Source organism: Megalobrama amblycephala, linkage group LG1, assembly GCF_018812025.1.
Source record: "Megalobrama amblycephala isolate DHTTF-2021 linkage group LG1, ASM1881202v1, whole genome shotgun sequence".
In the NCBI taxonomy this organism is placed as follows: Eukaryota; Metazoa; Chordata; class Actinopteri; order Cypriniformes; family Xenocyprididae; genus Megalobrama; species Megalobrama amblycephala.
Genome location: NC_063044.1, coordinates 23,457,162 through 23,479,973, shown reverse-complemented (window position 1 = coordinate 23,479,973; position 22,812 = coordinate 23,457,162). Strand labels below are relative to the sequence as shown.

The following is a 22,812-nucleotide window of genomic DNA, read 5'->3' as shown; positions in this document are numbered from 1 at the left end:
ACTTAAAGGGTTGGAATACCCAGGCTAAAGAAAAGAGATTGACAAAAGCTTAGTTAACTCCTTACCGATCTCAAATCTCCTAACTAAAGGCCCGGTACACTTCATTTTCCACTCTAGGGCTGCCGAAGATGAAAGCAATGTACTTTACAACTGATGTTTCTAGGCTATTTCAATTATATCTTACTCTGTCCACATACAAACTTTAATCAATTACCAAATTAGAATTTAATAAAACATTTTATGAAGAATAAAGTCTTTTCAACTTACCAATTCCACTAGTTTCTCAGGCCGGTTCTTCTTAATAAATTTGATCAATACCTGAAAAATGAAGAACATTTTTGTAAACTGATTTATTTTTGATTGTGTACATCTAATCTAACAGTCTGTACCTTTTTGATCAAAACTGTAAACACTGATGTTTTCATCAGGACTGAAAGAGTAAAGACAGAAATATACAGAATATATGAATATATATGTGTCTACAGAAAGGGCAACATACTCGTTTGTCATCGGAGTTTCGAAATCCTAGATGATAACTGACACCACGTCTCGACTTCAGTTTCTTTACCACATCATAAAGAGATTCAAAGGCATCCTGAAAAATGCACAACAACATGTTAATATACAGCATGAGAATGAACTCCAGCAGCATCTGCTTGTGACGAAATACACCTGTGCAGATCAGCAGAAGACGAGGAAAAATGAAAACTAAACCCAGAAACATCAGGCTGACATAGACATGAATCAGAGTGGTAATATCTGGAGACTCACGGTCTGTTGGCTCAGACTCCTGCGGATCTGTGCCTGTCGGATCCACGCCGGATGTGTGTGGAAGCTCCTGCGATGGATCCTCAGGCACAAAAGCACACACTTGGGTTTCTTCCTGGGTTTGGAAGGATCCTTTTATCGACTTCCACGCTCTCCGGAGGCCAGCAAGGAATTTCCTCCATTTTGTGCGCTTTTCTGCAAACAATCAGAGTGAGAAAGAGCTTTATTGCCAGGTATGTTTACACATGAGAGACAGAATGACAGTGACAAGACAAATAATAAAAATAGAATAAGTAAATAAGAAATAACAACATACAAAAAATATATTTAAAAAAAAATACACAATAGACAAAAATAGATAGTACATGTATGAATATTGATTAGAAACATCTGTTTTTATCAGCACAGATTACAGCTGAATGATTCACTAGTAAAACTGTCCTAATGTAGAGCTGCTTTATGTTGCGAGTTCATGAGAGTTTCTGGGCCAATTTCCAACAACACTAGAAAAATGACAAACTCAGTGCTGATGCTGTTTCACATTGAAGTCACACCGTAATTATCCTAATTGTGCGTACCATAAAGGGCACTAACCTAATGCCAGTTTTTTCCCCAAATTGGTTATTAATCTGTGTGCACTCATGACATACTAAGAAAGCAAGAGGGAATGAGAATAAATAAAGGTGTGCGTTTGTGTGTTGTGAAGTCAAATGTGTTTGTGTGTGTATGGGTGTGAGATTGGTAAAGAGAAATCTGATTGGCTAGTTTAGTTTTTAGTAATTGGCGCTTTTTCCACACGCTAAAAAAATGACCTTACAGATCTTTTGGTGGTCTTTCAGGTGAGGAACCAGCAGAAGACGAGGAAAAATGAAAACTAAACCCAGGAACATCAGGCTGACATAGACATGAATCAGAGTGGTAATATCTGGAGACTCACTGTCTGTTGGCTCAGACTCCCGCGGATCTGTGCCTGTCGGATCCACTCTGGATGTGTGTGGAAGCTCCTGCGATGGATCCTCAGGCACAAAAGCACACACTTGGGTTTCTTCCTGGGTTTGGATGGATTCTTTCTTAGACTTCCTCCCTTGTGTGCGCTTTTCTGCAAACAATCAGAATGAGAAAGAGCTTTATTGCCAGGTATGTTTACACATGAGAGACAGAATGACAGTGACAAGACACAGATAATAAAATAGAAGAAGTAAACAGGAAATAACAACATGCAAAAAATATATTTTTAAAAATACACAATATACAGTATATGAATGAATGTTGATTAGAAACATTGTTTTTATCAGCACAGATTACAGCTACATGATTCACGAGTAAAACTGTCCTAATGCAGCGAGTTCATGTGAATAATTAGCAGGTTTTGCATTGTTTCTGTGCTCAGCAAATTTCCAAGAACACTTGAAAAGTTAAAAACACAGTGCTGATGCTGTTACATAGAAGTCACAAAGTAATTGTCTCCTGCAGTTTGACTTATTAACGTTATCAGTTACCTGTTGAATCGTCCTCCCAGGCGACTGTAGGGACAGCCGGTGGTCGAGGCGCCTCTGTCGGGAGCTGTTGGCAGCTGCTACTGCAGGCCTTTCTGTCAGCCGGCTTCACAGCGCCACTCAGCGGCTCAACTTGAGCGTCCTCGAATGAGTCCAAGCTGCTGCAGCTTTCCAGCTCCAGTGGAAAGTTGGCAAACATAGTGTCCAATGTAACAGTCGCCAGATGCTCCATCTCAACGAGCTGTGAACACTGTATTTGCCTGTTGGTTCTAGCGGTAGACTTGTAACACTCAGTACTACAGATCGATCGCAAGAGACCAAAGAGCAGCTTTAAACTCCGACAAAGAGTTTCGACTGACTCGATTTATGAAGCGGCTGCGCGCACTGTGACGTCACAATAACGCGTTCCACGATTCACGATTCCAAGCGGTCTGGACGAAGGGGCGGGGCACAATTTCATTGGTTGATAATTCAGCAAATCTTATTGGCTTAGACGCTTCGAGCCTGAGCGTAAACATTCCTTTATGTATGATTTTGTGAATGATTTGGCCATATACAGAAATATTAAGTGCTAACTATGAATGTGATATTTTCCAAGTAAAATAAAAAGTTGTATAAAGAAGCACATGGTGCATTTGGAATAAAAAATAAATAAAAAAAGACCACATCATACAGATCTATTTGTATACACGATCTAATAATAAATTAAATTAATAAATTACATCCAACCAACACATTTTTTTTTAATATATACAATTAAAAAAAGATGAGTCACTGATTCTTTGGCATTGCCACAAAATTCGCATCAGTTTTCAATATTCAAATGGAAATGTTCAAGCAACTCCTTGACAGGGTAAATTCTGTGTACAATTTTATAGGGCACTTCTCTAATTTTATTATTAATAAAAAAAAAATACTGGATTGGTTATTACCATACTCTTTTCCAGTTAATATTTTCATATTTAGTAGATCAAAACACTGTTGAACAAGGCAAATAGTTATATATATATATATATATATATATATATATATATTTGTTACTGCATTTATCTATTACTATATTAATATCTCCCATAAATATTGTATCACTGCAAAAACTGGTTTGACGATCAACATTTATAGGATAGAATCCAGGATTTCGTAACAACTCTGTCAGGGATTGCATCAAAGATAATAGCATATTCTTTTGGCCTCACAAGAATCATAAATCTATTGATAAATTCAGAATATGTTAAAAGTAAACCTTGTTCATTAAGCAATTGACTAACAGTAAGAATTCCATCCAACATCCCATTTCTGATTAAAGATTGACTTCTTTTTGTACAAGATGTCTTTATTATTCCATAATGAAGTATTGATGCGGTGAAACAGTTATTTTTATAGATTAATTGCCAAGCCAGCAGTGCCTGCTTATGAAAGTTTGCTGGTTTAACTGGGATTTTTTCGACCAAAAAAATACATTTTAAAAGAAAATGAATGCCACCCAAAGACTTAAATATGAAAACATTCCATGCATCTTTATTTTTAATAAATCCAATTATCTATTTTATCTTAAACACATTATTAGGATCTGTAAAATTTAAAACGTCAAGGCCACCAAAGTCTCTATTATTGTTTAGAATATCTTTCAGTAAATAGTGTATTTTCTTCCTCCAAATAAAATCAAAGAATCTTGTCTAATTTCCTGACAACATTGTTTGGAGCATCTGCTGACATCCATATATAAACAGACCTTGAGATCCTTCTGAGGGCCGTTTCATAAAACAAGATTAGAAAACAAGCCAGGCTTATTTTACTTAGTCAGACTTGTTGTCAGCGAATTCTGTTTCATAAAACAAACTTAAATTAGTTAAACTCAGTTACTCTGGTAACTTATACCCTGGTCCGGAGTAGGCTAACTGTCAGGCTAAGCTGAGCTCCTCTAACACTGACCAATAGGAACGCAATGATATTACAACTGACTCTCTCACATACAATTATTTGACTTTATTAACATATATTAACATATATTAACATATATATATATATATATATATATATATATATATATATATAGGTCTTCATACACACACACACACACACACACACACACACACACACATACATATATATATACACACACACACACACACACACACACATTTACTAAGTAGTGCTAAATAAAAAAAATAAAAAATGGTGTAAATTTAAGACTTTTTTTTTATTATTAAAAGGTAAGTATGATGGACCAAAACATTTAAAGAGAAGTAATTTCTTAAAAATTAAGTGTTATGTAGCCCACTGAATCATTCTCAACCAGTCGTCCTGTCCCTGCAGCTGAAAAACACCCCCACAGCATGATGCTGCCACCACCATGCTTCACTGTTGGGACTGTATTGGACAGGTGATGAGCAGTGCCTGGTTTTCTCCACACATACCGCTTAGAATTAAGGCCAAAAAGTTCTATCTTGGTCTCATCAGACCAGAGAATCTTATTTCTCACCATCTTGGCAAACTCCATGCGGGCTTTCATGTGTCTTGCACTGAGGAGAGGCTTCCGTCGGGCCACTCTGCCATAAAGCCCAGACTGGTGGAGGGCTGCAGTGATGGTTGACTTTCTACAACTTTCTCTCATCTCCCGACTGCATCTCTGGAGCTCAGCCACAGTGATCTTTGGGTTCTTCTTTACCTCTCTCACCAAGGCTCTTCTCCCCCGATAGCTCAGTTTGGCCGGACGGCCAGCTCTAGGAAGGGTTCTGGTCGTCCCAAACGTCTTCCATTTAAGGATTATGGAGGCCACTGTGCTCTTAGGAACCTTAAGTCTAGCAGAAATTTTTTTGTAACCTTGGCCAGATCTGTGCCTTGCCACAATTCTGTCTCTGAGCTCTTCAGGCAGTTCCTTTGACCTCATGATTCTCATTTGCTCTGACATGCACTGTGAGCTGTAAGGTCTTATATAGACAGGTGTGTGGCTTTCCTAATCAAGTCCAATCAGTATAATCAAACACAGCTGGACTCAAATGAAGGTGTAGAACCATCTCAAGGATGATCAGAAGAAATGGACAGCACCTGAGTTAAATATATGAGTGTCACAGCAAAGGGTCTGAATACTTAGGACCATGTGATATTTCAGTTTTTCTTTTTTAATAAATCTGCAAAAATGTCAACAATTCTGTGTTTTTCTGTCAATATGGGGTGCTGTGTGTACATTAATGAGGAAAAAAAATGAACTTAAATGATTTTAGCAAATGGCTGCAATATAACAAAGAGTGAAAAATTTAAGGGGTCTGAATACTTTCCGTACCCACTGCAATACTGACAACAATGGAAGCACTTGGGAGAGAACTGTCAGGAGACTTATTTCTTAGCACAAAAGAAGGACAAGAGGATTACCAAATCATTGTTTTAAGTGTGAAACTATAGCAAAAGTAACACAGAAATTCAAAGTCAATAGACCTGTGACAAGACCCCTGAAACAATCAGGCCTTTATTTTTAATCTTTTATTAAGTGATGAGTGATTTTTTTGCTAGACAAAGAACAGGAGAAATACCAAGTGAGTGTCTCAGAGCCAGCAAAAGCTATGAAAAGAGTGACAGAGTAAGATGCAGCCTGCAGAAGTGACATGTATGGTTGTTGTCCACACTGAAACTACCCACTGTAGTCAAAGCACAATAAAGTCAGCTAGCCTTTTCCAAGGCCCATATTTAATCTATACTCTGGTCTTTATATGTATATATATATATATATATATATATATATATATATATATATATATATATATATATATATATATATATATATACTGAATTCAGGTTGCTTGGGACACTTTTGCTATTGAAATGACTGGGAAAAAGTGTCCCAATCAACCTGAATTATATATATATAGTGTGTGTGTGTGTGTGTGTGTGTGTGTGTGTGTGTGTGTGTGTGTGTGTAACGTACAGGTTTTCCTTTCTTACTGGCTAAATGTTTTGTGCCCAATATTTAATTAAGATTGTTTTAAAATATATGAATACATTCCTCTCTGGTTTTGTTTGGCAGCTGTAGTTCTTTTTATGGTTATTAGAAGAGCAAAAATTAAAATCACAAAATTAAAAATTAAAATAAATATGCACAGACTAAATATGAATCTAAACTCAGTAATTGTCCCAAAGTATATTGATTTACCCCATTACAATAGTCCATTTACAGCTACTGTCATAAAAATACACTTACTTGTAGGTTTAAAATTGTACATAAAGCACATTTAATGTCCAACATCAAATATTTTAGCGAAATGTATATTTTGGAATTATTGCGCTTCTATTGCGTCCCGTCTGTTTAGCGCGCAGCAGCGCTCGTTCAATGTGAAGTTTAGCAGCAAAATGGAAATATTATCATGACTTTCTAACATTTACAGATGGAGAATAAACTTGTGTAAAGTAAGTTATGCACTGAGGAAAACACCATGTCTCAAACGCATAAAATAGCACAAAATGTTGCTGTTTCCTATGGTGGATCGATTTGATCCATGATCGACCTCTAGGGCCGTTTAAAAAAAGCGCGCAGGCGAAATTATCTTGACTAGGTGAACCTGGATCAAATTAGTGGTACTGCGTGAACTTCAATTTCCCTTTATGAAACCGTTTTAGCCCCAGCTCATTTGTTAGGTTAATTCAAGTCAGGTTGTGGAGTTTAATCCTCGCTTTTCTTAGCATCTTTTATGAAACAGCCCTCTGTTGAACACCAGCTAGTTCCAGGCTAGGAGATGAGCTTGACCAGCTAAGTCAGGCTGGGAGACCAGCTAAAACCAGCTGAACACAAGATTGGCCAGGCTGGGAGACCACCTGAAAACCATCTGAACACCAGCTATCCCAGGCTGGGAGACCAGCTGAAACCAGCCAACCAGCTTAGACTGGTTTTAGTTGGATTTTTCAGCAGGGCAGTCACACGAAAGTAATCAGATTAAATAATAAAATAAAGTGAGATATTTCAAAATAGAAAATTGAGTGTGTATCTTCTATAAACAGTGCCATGTCGTGGCGTCTCCCTCCCCTTCTGTTTGAAAACACGGGGAACTGCAATTCTGCTTCGCTCTGATCCAATGAGTGATTGACAGCACTCTGATCCAGTGGCGTTGGGCATTGTCCTATGATGTTGGGGGGGCACCAGGGATGGCCAATCATATTCCAGGGGGGGCTGGTGCCACCCCTCTAGACACGCCCCTGGGTATGTATGAACGACAAAAGTGACAAAAGTGCTCATGAATTTTGAAAAAAAAAAAAAAAAAATTGTGGCCATTGAATGCATTTTGCATGAACGCAATGAGAAATGATTCACAGTTTGGTCCACATAGACTTCCGTGTTTCACTGAAATGGCAGGCTTCAGTACTGACCGGTGCTTCTTAAAAAAATAATAATGATAATTTAAACAATTATATTGAGAGCATGTTTTTGCGGGACATTTGAATGACATTTTGAAATGTGGACATTTCATGAGTCCTCATATTTAAAATAGCTTTAAAAACACACTAAAGTTTTATTAAAAATGTAAAAATGCAGACAGTTTTGTGTGATGGGCAGGTTTAGGTGTAGGGGGACAGAATGTACAGTTTGTATGGTATAAAAACCGTTACGCCTATGGAATGTCCTCACTATTATTTTTTTGTATTAATTTACACCACACCCTTGAGATGTCGCAGGACTGTATTCAGAAGTGTAACGGATGGTGTCATGGGTGTGGACCTATAAATCTAGCAGATCTCTGCTATTCACAGCAGTCTGACTAGAGTTTAACGGTCTTCTACTTGACCTCAGCTACAGCAAGAAAGATGAACAAAATCATTTTCGGGTTCTTTGCAGTCGTTCTGTATTTTGCAGCAGGTAAGATGCTATATATATATATATATATATATATATATATATATATATATATATATATATATATATATAGCTTACTGTATAAATCAGCAGTAGATTATTTGTTTGAATATTTCAGTTTTTTTGGTCAGCTCCTTTCATTCCACATTTTTTTGTGAACATGTGAATCTGTGAGTCACAAACATAATAAATGAAGCTGTGGTTTATGAGTCATTCTCATCCGGGATATTGCTTTCAGTGATTTGAGCCTACAACAAGCTTTCACAAAGAAATACTCTTGATTTTTATGACTTTTTATGTATTAATATAATTATATTTATTTTTCTATCATTATTTTTAAACTGGTATATTTGTAGACAAAGGTCTCAGCTAATGAACCATGTAAGGGAACAGGTTTTTCTGAAAATGTTTGTGGCAAGGGGGGCGTGGTTCAGCGAACGCTGCAGCGGGGGAGAGCGTCAGGAGACGCGCGGTGGATGAGCGGGTTAAGCGCAAATAACAAACACCTGTCTCCTGTTTCTCCTGGCGTTAAATACTCTCTCCACGCCAATTACTGTAACAAGAGACAGGTGTTTGTTATTTGCGCTTAACCCGCTCATCCACCGCGCGTCTCCTGACGCTCTCCCCCGCTGCAATGTTTTTCTCTAAAAAATTACATTTATTCACTTCATAACTTAATTTGTTCCATCCGACACATTAAAAAGCATATTGAATTTGATCCATGCAACAGCAGTATAAAGTCTTCAATTATGACAGAATGGTGTTCAGTAAAGGAGTTAAAAATAGATTAATTCTTAATTCTCTAACCTTTTTAATACTAAACATATAATCATCGTTCTTAGGTAAATCAGACATGATATCATGTAGTTCAGTTGTTGTTTTAATATTTTAACACAATGAATTGAAACATTTCTTTCAATTCATTGTCTTTGAATTCTTTCAAAATTGACATAAACCTTCACCTGATGGTGTTAAATACTGACAGAGTTGACAAAGGTTAAGCTGGGGCCAAATTTAAAATGTAAATGTAAATAGAATTGTGAAACAACATTAGAAGAATTCACCATATGCAAAAAACATATTAGATCACATCATCTAGACATTTTGAGAGCACTTGTCAACCATCAGACATAAAACCTGATGGAGTTGACGTCTAAAGGAGTTGACTGACTTTTTGTATTGTTTGATATATTACAGATCTCCACCTTTCAATTAAAATTTATATTTTTAAATTTGTTGCATTTTTAAACATTTTGTTTTGTCCTCATGCTGAGGACAAGGTAAATTACATGTATTTTACAAGTATAGAGCATGTATTTAAATAATAGTAACAAAATTATTTAAAAATAAAAGCAATGAATGTCCTGAGCATCCAGATTTCCTTTAGATGTAACTTTTAAAGTATTTTTATTATGATGAATTTATTTATTTTTTTAACATAAAGCAGGCATTTTGTCCCTTATCTCAATAATCAGTGCTATGTTAATGCAGTTTCTAACATGTTAATAGAACATTATATTGGGAGGTTTGGATTATTCTTACCCATTTGTCGATGTGTTCATGAGAGAGACAGGTTAGTTGAGGCAGAAAGACCAAACCAGTTACATAGGAAAACTTGCACACTAAAGAACCCATCAGTTTGGCTATAGACCACATTTCTGAATCTGAAAAAGTATCTGTCATATCTCTGCTAATATTTTGTAGAGTAGAATGGAAGTTCATTTGTGTTTTTCAGAGAGAATATAAAAAAGAGCACATAGTTTCTTTGTAGTTTATACTTTTAAAACTTGGATACTGTTAGATTTTGTAATCTCACTTTAATTTTTGGTTTTGGTGCCTACTCCTTTTCTTGACTAAAGTGTGACTGAAAAGGAATAAAAATGAATCTACCCCTAACTCCAACATATCACATGCACAGCACACATTAATTGAGTCTGCCCTCATATAAATAAAAGTTCCAAACAGGGAATTTCATAGCAGTTCCATAGAACAACCATTTTGGGTTCCTCAAGAACAGTTCTTGAAATCACTTTTTTTTCCAAGGTCCTTACTAATACTGCAAGGCCTATCACACCTTCTGTCCTCCCTTTCATACGTCATACCTGGAGAAACTGTATCTGCTCTGCCCAGTTAGGGCCCTACATGTAGAGCTGTCCTGTGGAGGAAATCTAAACAACTGTTCATCTGTTTTGGGTCACCTAGAAAGAGGTGTCCTGCAACTAAGCAGAGAATGAGCAATCTCACTTGCTTATGAGTCGGCCGGTCAGCCTTCACCTTTAGCCGTACGTGCCCACTCCACTTGGAGTATGGCTGCCTCTAAGGCTTTATTGTCAGGAGTTTCACTCCAGGATATTTGAGATACGGAAGGCTGGTCTTCACCGCATACATTTATGAGGTTCTATGAACTTCACCTCGGCTCACTCCAGGGGCGCAGGTGCTTCTGTCTTGATCTGTGCTCATGATTTCGTACGGACAAGAACTTGCTCATACAGCAGCGTGGGTATTGTATTCCCACAGTGTTTCAACGCAGCTGAATGGGTTAACTATAGTTTCCTGGTCGCTGACGTCACCCGTCTACGCGTTCTGTCAAGACATTGGACAGATTCTATACGCACTTCAAGACGCAATCATGTAGCGGCATTCCCACAGCGTTTCAACGCAGCATCTCATTCCCTTTCACGGAACTAAGGTTACATACGTAACCGAGACGTTTTCCCTGGAGGTCTCCCATCCAGGTACTGACCAGGTTCAGCCTTGGTTAGCTTCAGTGTTGGATATGGCTGTGCAAATAACTCCAAAATCTTAGACAAGTTATAATATAACAGATATATTAATTATAACTATAGTAGATTTCTGCAAGTTTACATTTTACGTGGAAGCTTTTTCACTGTGCGCACACTGCTGTAATTCACTTGCGCGCTGTTTATGCGCTCACGCTGTTTTGTCCATCATTTGATGCCATACATCATGAACGGTTATATTGCGAGTTATATTTGCTGTGTGAACTTCTGTATTATGTATGCCTCAGTGTATTGGAATGAGAGTGAGCTCGGGGGCAAGGAGCACAAGCTCATTTGCATTTAAAGCAACCCTCCCACAAAAACGGCTTTATTTTGCTGACACCCAAATGCTATAATAAATGATCTGTGGGGTATTTTGAGCTGAAACTTCACAGATACATTCGGGGGACACCTGAGACTTAAATTACATCTTGTCAAAAAGGGCATAATAGGTCACCTTTAAAAGTACATGTAGTTTCTTAATTCATATGAAGTCACAACCTGCATTCACAATAACTATATTATCATTTTAATTGAGTTTAGCGTCACACTGCAGAACACTATCAATACATAAATTGATGCTGTGTTGTTTGCTCTCTCTAATATCCAGCTCAGACATCACAAAGAAGACCTTTTATTAATATTATAGTTACTTAATAATTAGCTTAACTTAATAATTAATAACTTTATAATTACCAAGAAAATGTTTGGATCGCTTTTCCAATTCAATCACCAAAGAGAAGAAAATGTATTTTATTCCATAATAATTTGTTACATTGAATATTAATGAACATATTATATAGTCATAAATATTACATTTTCAGCATATATTTGCAACACTATACTTCATACATGCAATATACATTGTATTTAGTGAACCGGACTTCTTCTGCTCATTGCTATGAAAATCCACTCACAAATAGTGCCTGATGCTGGTAACCAAGTGTCTATTTATTTTGCTAAGTATCAAACAACATTTCACAGCGTTTCAAATGAATATTTACTGTAACCTCCACCCACCCTACTGTCGGTGAGAAATTCTGCTCTAAGGAAGATCACATGATCATATGCTTAGAAAACAAGGTTTAGCGGATTAAGAAAAGAGACATTTCACAGAAAAGAGGGATGAACTTAGTAATTATCTGACATGTCACAATCAGGTCTATGCTTGGTTTGATCTTACAAAACCAAAAAAAATCTAAAGCACACTCTGTTTGTGTAACAAAGTGATGATTGAGAGTATTTAATGACTCAGATAATTAACTCCATTCAGGGTGTAACCGAAACCCGCCTGTGTAGATTTCTCTCTCTCTTTGTGTAATACAAAGGGTATATTTGTACCATGTGTTTCAGATATTAAAGAATGTAAAGTTCTGTTGACATTTACTCAATCAATCCATGGGTTACAAAAGGAGACATTTAAAAGGAATAACCTTTTTTTTCATATTTGGGTGAACTATTATTGTAGATGAACTTTGCTTCAGTCAACTACATGTTTAAGTTTTGTTGAATTCTTCATCCCTCTGTTGCCTGTGTTTAGCACATATGTGTACTGTAGTAAAGAAACATGACTTGCACTCCTCTGAGCTAGAGCACATACTGAGAAGAGAAAGGGTTGAGAAATGCTGAAAATGTTATTTATGTTGACGATTAGATCAGAAACAAATCTGCAAAATGGTGCATTAATGCTCTTACCTTACCTTTCCAGTAAAACAGGAGATTCGGAGAACTGTTTATTACTTTTTATACTGAAGAAACTTATATGCCTTTTAAAAAAGATTTCAAATGTTTCATGAATCTGCTCTCTCTCAGGTCAGGCCCTGCAGTGTTATGAGTGTAAACTGGGACTCGGGAGTCTTTGCTACACAACCAAAAAGACATGTGATGCTGGTCAGCAGTGCTTCAGTGGATTAGGGAAGGCTGGTAAGTTTATTCTGTTCAAAAGCTGTTGAACACCAACGTAACACAAAACGTAAATGTTCATTAAAGAGTCATTATTTTTTGCATCTCCTTAAATCGTAAGATTTAATATACTAAAATTGAATAATTCATTTTATTTTGGTGATTTTAATTACTTGTTACGCTTTCCAGGGTGAAGAAAATTGTTAATGTTCGCATATATTTTTTGTGTTCGCAGACATTTTTTAAATTATATTTTAAAGCTTAATCTATGTTTTCTTGCATCTCAATTTCAGCTGGTTTTGTGGATATTAAGATGAAAGGATGTCTCGAAGTGTCCAAATGCAATACAACTGAACAGGTGAATTTCCCGTCTGACTCAAGCACAAAGATATACCAGATGACGAAGACGTGCTGTTCTACTGACCTGTGTAACTCGGCTCTGGGTCACTTCTCTGCTCTCAGCATGGCCTTCACTACCACCACTTCTGTGTTCATGGTCAAATTCCTCATTTGAGGAGGATTATTTCATCTCTCTCACACACACACACACACACTTTTGTTTTTGTGAATTGTGGGGATATTCCATAGGCGTAATGGTTTTTATACTGTAAAAACTGTATTTTCTCTCCCCCTACACTACCCCTACCCCTAAACCTACCCATCACAGGAAACTGTGCACACTTTTACTTTCTCACAAAAACTCATTCTGTATGATTTATAAGCCTTTTGAAAAGTGGGGACATGGGTAATGTCCTCATAAGTCACCCTCTTCTTGTAATACCTATGTCATACCCATGTCATTATACATATTTGTGTCCTGATATGCCACAAAAATGCACACATAAACACACTCTAACTCACTCACTCACTGCTCTCAGTCCAGCTCTTTGTCTCTTTGGATATGTAATAAAGACTGGATTGATAGCAACTCCATCCAGCTGAGAGAACAAGTTCAGATATTAGCTTTTAATCCCCATTTACACATGTCTGTCTGTAACTTATTACAGATAATATACTCATAGATTGTGTACACTGAAAGTTACTGAGAGCACAATCCAACTCCATCATGTTTTAAAAAATTCTGCTGTATAGCAAATAACTACATAAAGAAATTTGTGGTAAAGAAACTTAACACAAATCTTAAGTTAATTTCTTAGGTGGTCTCTCTCATTCAGGTTTTCATTCTTGGATGTTAGCTGGTCTCTCTCTTCAGTGTAGTTTGAGCTCTTTGTATGGATGTAGACACACAGCACTATGACTGCAGTCAGCAGAAGAACACACAGCAGCACCAAACACACTGCAGCTGCTCTGGAGCTTCTGATCCTCACACTAGCCATTTCTGAAGATGACAGACAATGTGTCTTAAACACTCAAGTGACAAAAATGTGTGAGTTAGTTGTTGTTATAATAAAACGAGTCTCAGTACCTGTGTGTTGAGGAGTTTGGTGTCTCTTGGTGTCTGAGTTTTCTGTTTCTGTCCTGACACCAAAACTGTTTATAGGATCAACATTAACATAGATATTCATCTCTTATTCATCATCTCTGTCCATCCCATGTTTCCCGGGAATGTTCATTTTGCCATAAGATGACGTATTCAGTCTGCTGGAGTTAAATGTGAGATTATTAGAAGTTGTTTCTTATAAACTCAGCTCTACACTTCTTTTGAGCTGCTTTTTGGCATCAGTTCAGGAACGTGAATGTTCATTTTTGTTATAGATTACTCTGTAGCATATGCACACGTATCAGGATAATCAATAAACTTTGTAATGTTCAGAACGCTTTTAGCATGCTGGACTGGGTTGTAAAATCTCATCTCGGCTCCGACCGGTCTGCAAAAGATGAGCCCACTTGACACCTTTGTTACCCTCCGAGGTAAAACAGGAGGCCCAATTTCCTTGCTCTTAGGACATCAAAGGGGACCCTCATGTGGACTACGGGCCAGATCCACATTCCAACACCCAACACACACACACAGACACATACAAAAACCTACAAACATACATTATTGACTGTATATGTAAAATGTAACTATGCCAAGTCACATCCATGTATGTACCCATCATGTATCTCGAGTGTATGCATGTTTCCTAGTGTTTAAATGAGTATATTTGTGCTAGTGTGCATTTTAATGAAGGAATTTTGTCTGTAAACCATAACTTCTTTTATATGCCTTTCTTTCTGATCTATCAAGTTTGATCTCTCCGTAAAGCTCCGGACTCAAGAGGTTCACTGAGATATGTCACATAGCTGACAAATGCATTTTTCTATGTGTTTAATGATATTGTGAAGAAAGTACGGCATCTCGAAATCCGATCTGATAGTCATTAAGTATGCAAATTCAGCTAGGAGACCAAACAAAGGAACTTTGCCCGCCAAAGAGTGCTGTGCATCTATTGGCCGCTACAAGTCAGGAGGTGTGTTAGCTTGGGTTTCCATAAAAACAACAACACACACCTTCTCCTTTGTCTCCCGATTGTCTCTCGACTGCCCTGAACTGCCTCAGGCGACAGCGCTGCCATCACGCGCTCTCCTTCCGGGACGACCATCTCCTTGGACTCTCTCTCTCTCTCTTCTTTCTCCTCTGGCATCTTACGTGTCAGTTAAACCTCGTTTGAAAACCCCGCCGGAGAAACCCTCTCGGAAAGGACCAACCAAGCCAGGCGCATTGAAACTGCTACACAAAGACTTGAACCAATAAGCAAGTATTATAATTCCTCTGAAATTTGTTTAAACTGATTTCTGTGCTGGCTCCCTCAAAAAGGTTTAACTGTGTAATTTGCCATTCTTTGATCATCTTTCTTTTCCTGTCTTTTCTTCATTTTCACTCTTGTGTATATATATGTGTATACCTTCTGTATATATTTTAGACGTATAACCTCTGTAGTCGTAGTTTGTATTACCCGTTCCGTATATTAAACACATTATTCATGCTCGATTGTTCTTTTTGCTCATTTCAACAAAGCCAGGTCACTTTAACGTTTCGATCCTATATCCTTGCTTTACGTTTGGATGCTATCATAGGAATTTATCCTCGTGGCCAGAGGATAACATTTCTGTCGTAATAGTCTGTGGATAACTTACCGGTTTGCTGGACGGACCGATAGTTTTCTACATAATTATTAAACCAGAACTAAGCATATATGTGATTGATTATAATTCATTGCAATTAATTCACAATATATGTTTAATTCCCCCTTGGGTCGGTATGTGCATAATAATTCATAAAGCTTTATGAATTATTATATTCATATTCCACCCATAAATTGATTAATAACTGTACAAATCGTTACAACTCCTTCACTACAGTTTCAGTCTTTTTATAACAAACACAGTTGATACTAGTTGCACTGGGTATTTTAAACAAGCGTTTTTCAGTGCACTCTGTTTCAATTGATGGTTTTCTGTGATCTTGTTTGCATTCGTTTCGATTTGGAGAATGAAAAAAAAAAGTTAAAACGTCTTTTATGAAAAAGGTTTATGCTTTTAGAACAGAAGTTTTGCTACCTTTATTCAGTTGGGAACACACGACTGACTGCAGCAAATCCATGAAATATAAATGATTTTAATTTTCTTTCTCTGTATTTTCACATGCCTTTACATGTTAATAAAAGATAGAAGAAAGTAAAAAAAAAAACAGTTTTCCCATTCTGTGTTGCTACAATGACTATACATGTTGCCCAGACCTTTTGTGGTTAAGGAAGCTACTGTACATTAAGTTACTGATATGGAGTCTTCATCTCATGATATTTACAACATTATAACATATTAAAAATATTATTTATTTATTTTGTTTAGGGTGAAACATTTGAAAGAAAGAAATTACAAAAAGTGTGCCTTCAAGGTTTCAGACATTTAACTGCTAATGCTGAATGTCATTCCTGAATACTGTTGGTCTGTGTAGGTTGGCATAATCATCGTCTCTTCATTTCTCTGTTCATCTCTTGTGTCTCAGCAATGTCCCTCAGTGCTCATTCTACTGGTGCCCCCAACTTCAAAAAAATAAGAATACCAGCAAAATGGTATATTAACAGATTTCTTTAAATTTAAGTTTCACATTCAGCTCTCTGCCAGTTGGGCAGAATAAAAGCTTCAACAATCAAACCTGACCTGAATACTTTGCCACACACTTGTCCGTGTTTAATCAAGCTCTCGTGCTTAAAACATGTGGATTCAGTGGTGAGCTCTGTGGTACCTGCAACCTCTGTCCCACAGGCTTTACAGTGAACGCATTGCATTGTGCCATTTTCATAGTGGAGCCACTCAGAGTCTTTCAGCCATTCTTTCCTTTGCTGGTGGATCCACAGTTACTTTGTCTTAACAAAATGTCTCTGTGTTCTTTTCATCATTCAACATGATAAAGGAGCTCAAAGAAAGGGAGTGATTGATTGCTAATATCTTAAATCTGTATTAAAGTTAAGAATGTAAAAATTTGAATCGGTTATGTACAGTGTTGGGGAAAGTTACTTTTAAAAGTAATGCATTACAATAATGCGTTACTCCCTAAAAAAGTAACTAATTGCGTTACTTCGTTACTTTTTATGAAAAGTAATGCGTTACATTACTTTCGCGTTACTTTTTCTCACCGGGGCTGGGCTTGCTTGTTTGTTTTTTAATAACAACAAAAAAGTTCTGTTTTTGGCATAAAGGCCCTTTCACACCAAAAGTAAAATGAATAAGCTTCAGGCTGAAGGAAATGCATATTTACACCTGTACAGTAGAGGGCGCAACTTAAACAAACCTTTCAGCCGTGCTGCTATTCTGGATTAAAGAAGAATAGGATACAGGAGAAGAGAGTTCAACACTCTTATCTCTAAATCTAATCTAAAGTATTTTTTTTGCTTCATGAGTATGGTTGAATTAGGTATATTGAAGGTCAGCAGCAAAGGACATTGGTTAATAATTGAGATTAAATACATAAAGTATATTTGTGTAATTTAATATAGTTTATTATTACAGGTTAGCAAAAATTCTGAGATTGCATTTCACTGTTTTTATTCATTTTGAGGAATACTGAATGTTTTCGTGCAAGTGAGATGAGTAAATGCATGTTCACATTTAGTCTAAAACTACAATGCCATCATGTTCACACAGCGCACACAACACTTTATTTCTCTCAATATGGGGACAGGAGAGCTGTCAGTCAATAAATGTGGAAAAAGTGACTTGCGTTACTTATTTGAAAAAGTAACTTAGATATTTTGTTGTAAATTGAAAAAGTAATGTGTTACTTTACTAGTTACTTGAAGAAGTAATCTGATTACATAACTCAAGTTACTTGTAATGCATTACACCCAACACTGGTTATGTAACATTTGGATAGAAGATTGGACCGGTCACTGTATCAGCTCACAGCAGGCACATACTGTGCAATGTTTGTAGAGAAATGAAAACAGGTCACACCTCAACAATTATTTTCACTTGCACAAATGCTTCCAAATAAATTGAGGTTGCACAGAGTAAATTTCAGGTGCATGCACAACCAAAATGCTCACAATTTCAAGCCTTGCTATGAAACATGGTGTCAGGATCTGAAGCTGCAGTAATTATGAAAAAGTCATGACGTTGCTTTAAGTGAACCGCACTGCTCTGAAGTGGTCTGTTTTTGCAACTGTGGTCATGAACACGTGATATCCTGTTAAGATGATAAAAAGGCAACTTTTTTGATAACTTTTAATAATGTATTGAAATCATTCAGATGGTGAATGTTGTTCTGTGTCTGTTCTGGGACTGTACTGCTCTGAGCTTCTGCTCCTACACTTATGCTGTCGAGACTCAAAACCACTATGGTCAAAATGTCTCACAGCGTTTCAGAGTAACTTTGTGGCATATTTTAGCTGTAGGAAACCAGAACTGATCAAGTCTTGTAACAAATCCATTAAAAAGTAATGATTTAAATATTCTGCCTTTGAATGCTCTCTTTTTTTTATAATTACAAATGATATTACCAACATAACAAAAACTCTGATGTTGAGCTGAAAAAATTAACATGAATTTCAAAATGTCATCATCTTGTGAGCTTTAGTGGAGTCAACAAATTTGTCTTTACACATTAGCCAGACAAATTTTGTGCTACTTGATTGAGAAACTTATATATTATTGGTTAAAAGCAGACTGATGCTGTTTGTTAAGTGCTCAGATGTACACAGGTTTCAGTTCATGTCTGTGGAAATAAAGACTGACTATTCCCTAAATTTCTACCGTCTCCTCAGCATCATAGGAAATGCTTTTTGTTGTTTAGGATGTGAATATTAGCCAGATTTAAGCCGTTAGCCTAGATTTAAAATAAGTCTGTTGTTCCTAGTGTGAGGCTGCAGACTCTTGATCTGATGTGTGTTGGAGCTCATCGTTTGGTAGTTCTGCTTTTGATATCAGTGGTATTGAGATATTGGAACAGTTTTTTTGTTGTTGTCGGGTTTTTTTTTATGTTGAGTACATATTAACATGACAGAAAACTGCAGATAAGCTGCACACATGCAACAATAAAATATAACAGAAACACAAATTAATTTACTTAATTTAATAATGATGATTTAATACAGTAGGACTTATAGCTTACAAAAAAGTACAACTATTATTTTTTTCAAATACAAATGTAACTATTTTTTTTTTACCTGCTTTCTATTTGCCATCACATTACAGATTTTATTTTAAGGTGCTTTTTTTCTCTCACATATCCATTTAAAAACATTATCACATGGATAACCATACCACCCTAATGGATTCAGCACAGCACAGTTTTCCTCTTTGCCCATGTTGGGCTGTCCAGACGCCCAGAACCTGCATATACAACATATCAGCATTAGGTGTTCAGTGCTGCTTTCTGTGTGATATGATAATCATTTATATCATATTAATCAGTTCAGTTCAGTAATTTCTCACCCAGAGGTCAGTGTGCTGCCATCAACCCATTTCCATGTGCCCTCCACATCACTGTCATTTAGACCAATCCAGAATTCAGCATTAGTTTTAAAAGACTCCTAATAATAGAAGTGAAATCATTTCTGTAGTATGTCAGCTAACACACGTCTAATGTGAGTAAACTGAATCATGAATCTGAATTAGTCAATCAATGTTTCACTCACTTGTTCCTCTCTGTTGTTTATGATGATCAGATCTGCTCCTCTGTTCAAACAGTCTTCTCTACTTTCAGCCCAGTTCTTCGTGTCAGAGGAAATGTAGTATAAACTGGATTGATTGCACTTCCATCCATCTAGTAACACAACCAGTTTAGTTATGAGTTGTTTGTTCTCGTCCACACTGAACTGAAACTTACTAATATCCGCATAAACCACATAAACACTGCATCTTTTTAATGCTAAACATTTGTGTAGTTTAAGTGAAGTTCAAGATTACCCAAAAATTGTGCTAACAGTTGTTTTTTCTCCTCATTTAACTGGTTATTTTGATTAGTCGTGTTGCTAATGTCTTTCTCCAATTTATCTTTCTCTTTTAACAAGCCTTGGATCTCATCACGTTCCTTGTTCCTTTGTTGGTTGTATTTGTCCTCACTGTTTTCATACTCATCAGTCTTTGTTCTGAGTTCGAGACCCAGCAATATGATCGCCTCGACCAGAAGAACACACTGCAGCACCAAACACACTGTAGCTCTTTTGTATCTTCTGTTCCTCACAGAATCAATTCCTGAACACCACAGACATGAAGATAAATGTTTCTTAATTACTCACATGACTAAAATATGTGTGTTGATTGTTATAATCAAATAAATCTCAATACCTGTGCTGTTCCTCTTGCACATTTTCAGTCGTTTAGAGTCAGATTTTGTAAGTTGCTTGTGTGAAAACACAGCTGTGTACTGATACTTTCAGAGTTCAACGCTAACTACACCACTGTGACCGCACTGAGCAGTCATATCCTGCTTATATAAAAAAGGTTTTGCAGATAAACAGCAACGATTTATGTTAAAATATTTTTGTACAATACTAGTAAAAGTAGTCATGTTGTTAAGCCTTTTATATCAATGTAATAACATTTCTTACTTCTTGTAAGTGATTGAAGTTGATTATTTTCCTCTTAAGTGTGAAGTTTCCGCATTACTAGCCTCACCATAGAGAATTTAAGTAAAGAAGAAGAAAAAAAAAATAGCCACACCCCAATCTCACTTCATTTGTTGAGTTAAAGGATTAGTCCACTTTTAAATAAACTTTCAAGATGAGCATTTATGGTTAAAACTTATATAATTTTCCATTTTTTTCAGAAAATGAGTGATGGTTTCACTAGATAAGACCCTTATTTCTCGTCTGGGATTGTGTAGAACAATTTGAAGCTGCAGTGAAACTAATTTTGACCTTCAACTGTTTGGTGCCCATTGAAGTCTACTATAAGGAGAATAATCCTGGAATGTTTTCATCAAAAACTTTAATTTCTTTTCGACTGAAGAAAGAAAGACATGAACATCTTGGATGACATGGGGGTGAGTAAATTATCAGGAAAAGTTTATTTAAAGATGGACTAAACTTTAACTCCCTGAGGTCCGAAAATGCACCGGCGCGTTTTGCAGGATTTGTTTCACATTGCAGCAAAACAGACATAAGTAATATATCAATTGAAACTATAGAATGTCTTCTTTTATTTGTGTACACTCAGAGTAAAAACACAATGTTGTGCTTTTTGTAAAATAAAGAAAACTAACATGATGCGTGATCTCTCGTCTCCCTCTGAACGAAGTCCAATCTGATAGTTCTCAGAAAATGAACTGTAACTTATGAATACTAATGACAAAAAAAAATGACACTTATGTCTAAAGAAACGTTGAAATGTCAGGTTTTAAATCATGTAAGTCAAATCGAAAAACAAACATTCTGTGTTTATGTAATCTGTATGAAAAGAGAGCCATGTCAGAAGTCCGAGATTCAGCTCATTACCCGCTAATGCGGCCACGCCCACGGAGCCAGCGCTATTCAGACGCAAATTCAGAGGCAATACTTGTATGCATTGTCTCAATCGTGTATTTATTGTCTTGAAAAGTGTTTATTTGGATGTTAAAGCCATGGTTAGCGATCTCTAGAAGACATGCCGTTAGTTCCTAGTTCCTTTTCTTCTTTATATGAATTTGTGGCCTAAAGGTGTACAGAGCGCCCTCCGGCTGCAAGTATGAATTGAAAGTATCCAGCACTCATAGTGATGACAATAAATATTACTTCTCAGTATAGAAAATTGACATAAACATATGATAATCCATCAATATTTCTCCAAATGTGCATGCTTTTAAGCTAAAAGCCTATATGAAATGCCATAGAGGTAACATAATTGTTCAGACACTTTGCATCACAGAAATACATTATATTTTAAAGAATATAATAGAATACCATTATTTTAAATTGTAATAATATTTCACAGTATTGCTGTTTATGATGAGCTGAGACATTATTACAGAGGGGTTTTTTCACAGCCTACCTGGCTGAAAGGCCTCATTAATATGCAAGTCATTTCAGGTCATTATTATGTGATTCTTTTGTCTTCTCAGGTGTAAATGACCCATTATTCATGATGATTCACACCTCCACGCATACTGTGTTTCTTGACAAAAAGTGTCTTACAAAAACTAAATCAATATATTGTTTTATATGAAGGAGTAGGCAGCATAATTTTTACATAATTCTGAAGCAAAAACTCTAGTCTACAACCTCCAATACCCAGAAGTCTTGTGAACACAGATTTAATATACTTTTTTTGGCCTTATTTCAGTGACTTAAGTTTTTTGTTTTTTCAATAACCACGCATAAACATTATTCCTTCAAAAATACAAACATGTACATACATGTTCCTCACATATTATTGTAGCCTAGTTTGTGCTGAATACAGTGTAATGACACTTTTGTCATTTATATGTTTATGAACAACTGAAAAAAGAAAAAAGTCAAAACTTCTCCACAAATGTCAGGGTTAATCATGAAACACATTCAGTAATGTTAATTTGGAACTTCTCACTGTGAATATGGTGGATGAAGCCATTAATCAGTAACAAAATAAATAGAATCATAAATAAAGCCAGTGTTTTAATGATAAA

General features: G+C 36.4%; 4 protein-coding genes across 7 annotated transcripts in view; 2 read left to right on the top strand and 2 right to left on the bottom strand.

Moving 5' to 3' along the window:
- LOC125243964 (NACHT, LRR and PYD domains-containing protein 12-like) overlaps nucleotides 1-22,812 on the top strand; it is a 283,026-nt gene that overhangs the window by 120,217 nt on the left and 139,997 nt on the right. The window lies entirely within an intron of this gene.
- Nucleotides 1-22,812, bottom strand: part of LOC125244015 (gastrula zinc finger protein XlCGF57.1-like) — a 131,007-nt gene that overhangs the window by 82,136 nt on the left and 26,059 nt on the right. The window lies entirely within an intron of this gene.
- LOC125245075 (sperm acrosome membrane-associated protein 4-like) lies at nucleotides 7,924-13,437 on the top strand. Its single transcript, XM_048155524.1, has 3 exons — nucleotides 7,924-8,106; nucleotides 12,696-12,806; nucleotides 13,079-13,437. Exons 1-3 carry the CDS (start codon nucleotides 8,055-8,057, stop codon nucleotides 13,297-13,299), a joined length of 384 nt encoding a protein of 127 aa, XP_048011481.1. The 5' UTR covers nucleotides 7,924-8,054; the 3' UTR covers nucleotides 13,300-13,437.
- Nucleotides 19,406-20,647, bottom strand: LOC125244970 (C-type lectin domain family 4 member M-like). The gene is made up of 5 exons (XM_048155367.1): nucleotides 20,520-20,647; nucleotides 20,139-20,426; nucleotides 19,868-19,995; nucleotides 19,665-19,762; nucleotides 19,406-19,562 (listed from the first exon to the last, which is right to left on the bottom strand). Exons 1-5 carry the CDS (start codon nucleotides 20,539-20,541, stop codon nucleotides 19,433-19,435), a joined length of 666 nt encoding a protein of 221 aa, XP_048011324.1. The 5' UTR covers nucleotides 20,542-20,647; the 3' UTR covers nucleotides 19,406-19,432.

Excerpts from the sequence above, each read along its gene's own strand:
- LOC125245075 (XM_048155524.1), top strand. The coding sequence starts at position 8,055 with ATGAACAAAATCATTTTCGGGTTCTTTGCAGTCGTTCTGTATTTTGCA. Across the intron at positions 8,107-12,695 it reads CGTTCTGTATTTTGCAGCAG|GTCAGGCCCTGCAGTGTTAT; the intron begins GTAAGATGCTAT and ends GCTCTCTCTCAG. Across the intron at positions 12,807-13,078 it reads CAGTGGATTAGGGAAGGCTG|CTGGTTTTGTGGATATTAAG; the intron begins GTAAGTTTATTC and ends TCTCAATTTCAG.
- LOC125244970 (XM_048155367.1), bottom strand. The coding sequence starts at position 20,541 with ATGTGCAAGAGGAACAGCACAG. Across the intron at positions 20,427-20,519 it reads GTGCAAGAGGAACAGCACAG|GAATTGATTCTGTGAGGAAC; the intron begins GTATTGAGATTT and ends TGTGGTGTTCAG. Across the intron at positions 19,763-19,867 it reads TAAACAACAGAGAGGAACAA|GAGTCTTTTAAAACTAATGC; the intron begins GTGAGTGAAACA and ends TTCTATTATTAG.